The sequence below is a fragment of the Austrofundulus limnaeus genome, unplaced genomic scaffold (assembly GCF_001266775.1).
Source record: "Austrofundulus limnaeus strain Quisiro unplaced genomic scaffold, Austrofundulus_limnaeus-1.0 Scaffold86, whole genome shotgun sequence".
Classification (NCBI taxonomy): Eukaryota; Metazoa; Chordata; class Actinopteri; order Cyprinodontiformes; family Rivulidae; genus Austrofundulus; species Austrofundulus limnaeus.
The window spans coordinates 1,437,300-1,439,452 of NW_013952488.1; the positions used below are offsets into that span (position 1 = coordinate 1,437,300).

Consider the following 2,153-nt stretch of genomic DNA (forward strand, 5'->3'; position numbering starts at 1 on the left):
GTGTGTGTGTGTGTGTGTGTGTGTGTGTGTGTGTGTGTGTGTGTGTGTGTGGTGGACCCACCTGACAAGTAGCCAGTCATGAGTTTGTCGAGCGTGTTGAACTGCTGACGGTACTTTAGTCTCGAGGCCTGTGGCACGGCCCAGTCACCTGCTCCCATCATTGGAGAGTTGCTGGTCAATGAGGTGGTGGAGGAAGAATTAGAACTATGAAAAAAAAAAATAGACAACAGAAGGATGTTAATTTGTAACCGTTAAAGAAATTACACTATTTTTTTCTCTTTCTTATCCAAGCTTTGACTAAAAAGTGAATTTTGAAGTGTTTTTGTGGAAAAGTTTTGAACAAAAAAAAAAACATCTTAATTGCTGCAGATGGCGCTTTTAGACAAACATCTCTTTGCATTTATGTAAATAAGTGTGTTAATAACTGCAGAAAATTCAATTTCAGACTTGTTTCAATGTTAAAAACATCTAAGCAACCTTCAAAAAAAATATACGATTTCCTAGTAGAAACGACAATAGTTACTAACAGCACATTAGAAGTGAATCAGCCTGTATTTTTCCCCTCAGCAATCAAATAATCTCACTGACGTCTTCCACCTACACCTGAGGTTATTCAGGTATCATATTATTCTAAACAGTGAAACCAGACCCCTGTTCTATGCTTTTCTACAAGTGCACAAAATGACGAGGTTCAAAGTTACTGAATACCCCACAGAAACTGGCTCTCATTAAAACGGCACAAATAAGTTCCACTTCCYGGTGGTTTCTTCTCTCTTTTCTGCTCATTGTTGTAATATTATCTTTTACATCCAAGTGTGAGTTGACATTAGGCATGTATGTAAAACTAGAAATCATCTGGGTTAACCCAGATTTCTTTCATCCTTCAAGACAAAAAACAAATAAGCAGTTGTTAACATCATTAGTTAGTTATTTAACAACCTACTAGTGAGTTTATAACGTGGTCACATTAGGATTATAAATCTGAGACATTTTCTAATAAAAAAAAAGAAAATTCAATAAAAAATGTGTTTATTTCTAAATGCAAATACTCATAATACTATTTCAAAATATGTTATATTGGTTTGCCTATATTGGTGTAACTGAATAAAAAAAATCACTAACATATGCTACTTTAAAATGGTTCTCTCACATACTTTACTAAGTAGATCTCTTTTAACTACTTAATTAACTACGTTATAACTGTGCTTCATACTTGATTTCCACAAACACATTCCTTTTAATGAGAAAAGGTCATGGCTTTTTTCCTTCCTTTTTAATTTACTAATTAACAATTAATTGTGGATATTTTGCTAATAATATAAAAAAGCAAACCAAAATATTTATATATAATCAGATAGAAAAAAGTATAACCATAGTCATTAGTCATTCTTATGTTGGGTCCACAAAATGTGGAGCAGCTTGATAATCAGTCTAATTCTGTCTTTGAGTAACCTGAARATTTGTGAAAAATCTTACAGAAATTGTAAAAGATACTTTTGCTCTAGAATGATCTCCATCATCTCTGTGTGATGCTGATACTGGATCCAGTTCTCCTGTTTTTGCCACTTAGAATGAGCCCACTTCCTACCACTGCCAACAAGAACATCTGATAAAAAACATGTCCGYCCTGTTCTCGCTTTTATCACGTTGTTTCATCTCTGCTTGTGGTCTGAGACTCAAYCCGTCTCACTTAAAAAGCTGCCTCTTTGTGAGAAGAAAGTTGTTATTAGGATGCCTCTTGGAAAACCAGAATACATAAAACTTTGAAATTCAGGTTTCAGTTTGATTTCACATTTACAGCTTCATTATCCAATAATGTAATTTCTTGTTTCTGTTCATTGGCCTGCCAAAAATCTCATAAAGGAATCAGATCTGTACAATTACAACAGGTAATCTGACTCAAGATAGTCGCCACAGCTAATCACCTCAGCAACCACAAAAAAGGTCTGTCAATTTCATACAAATTGAGCGAAAATTTGGTAACAATACTCCAAATGCTAACAGATGACAGGAGATACAGCGGGTAAAATAAGTATTGAACACGTCACCATTTTTCTCAGTACATGTATTGCTAGAGGTGCTAATGACATGAAATTTTCATCAGATGTCAGTAACATCCCAAGTGATCCACACATACAAAGAAATCAAACCAT

At 34.6% G+C, this 2,153-nt stretch overlaps 1 protein-coding gene across 4 annotated transcripts in view; it reads right to left on the bottom strand.

Annotated features, from left to right (window-relative positions):
* Positions 1–2,153, bottom strand: part of itsn2a (intersectin 2a) — a gene marked incomplete in the record, with an annotated part of 55,536 nt that overhangs the window by 35,413 nt on the left and 17,970 nt on the right. For all 4 annotated transcript variants that reach the window (XM_014011978.1, XM_014011981.1, XM_014011980.1 and 1 more), the window contains 1 exon segment: positions 62–204. In XM_014011978.1, the coding sequence (XP_013867432.1) occupies positions 62–204 (143 nt within the window).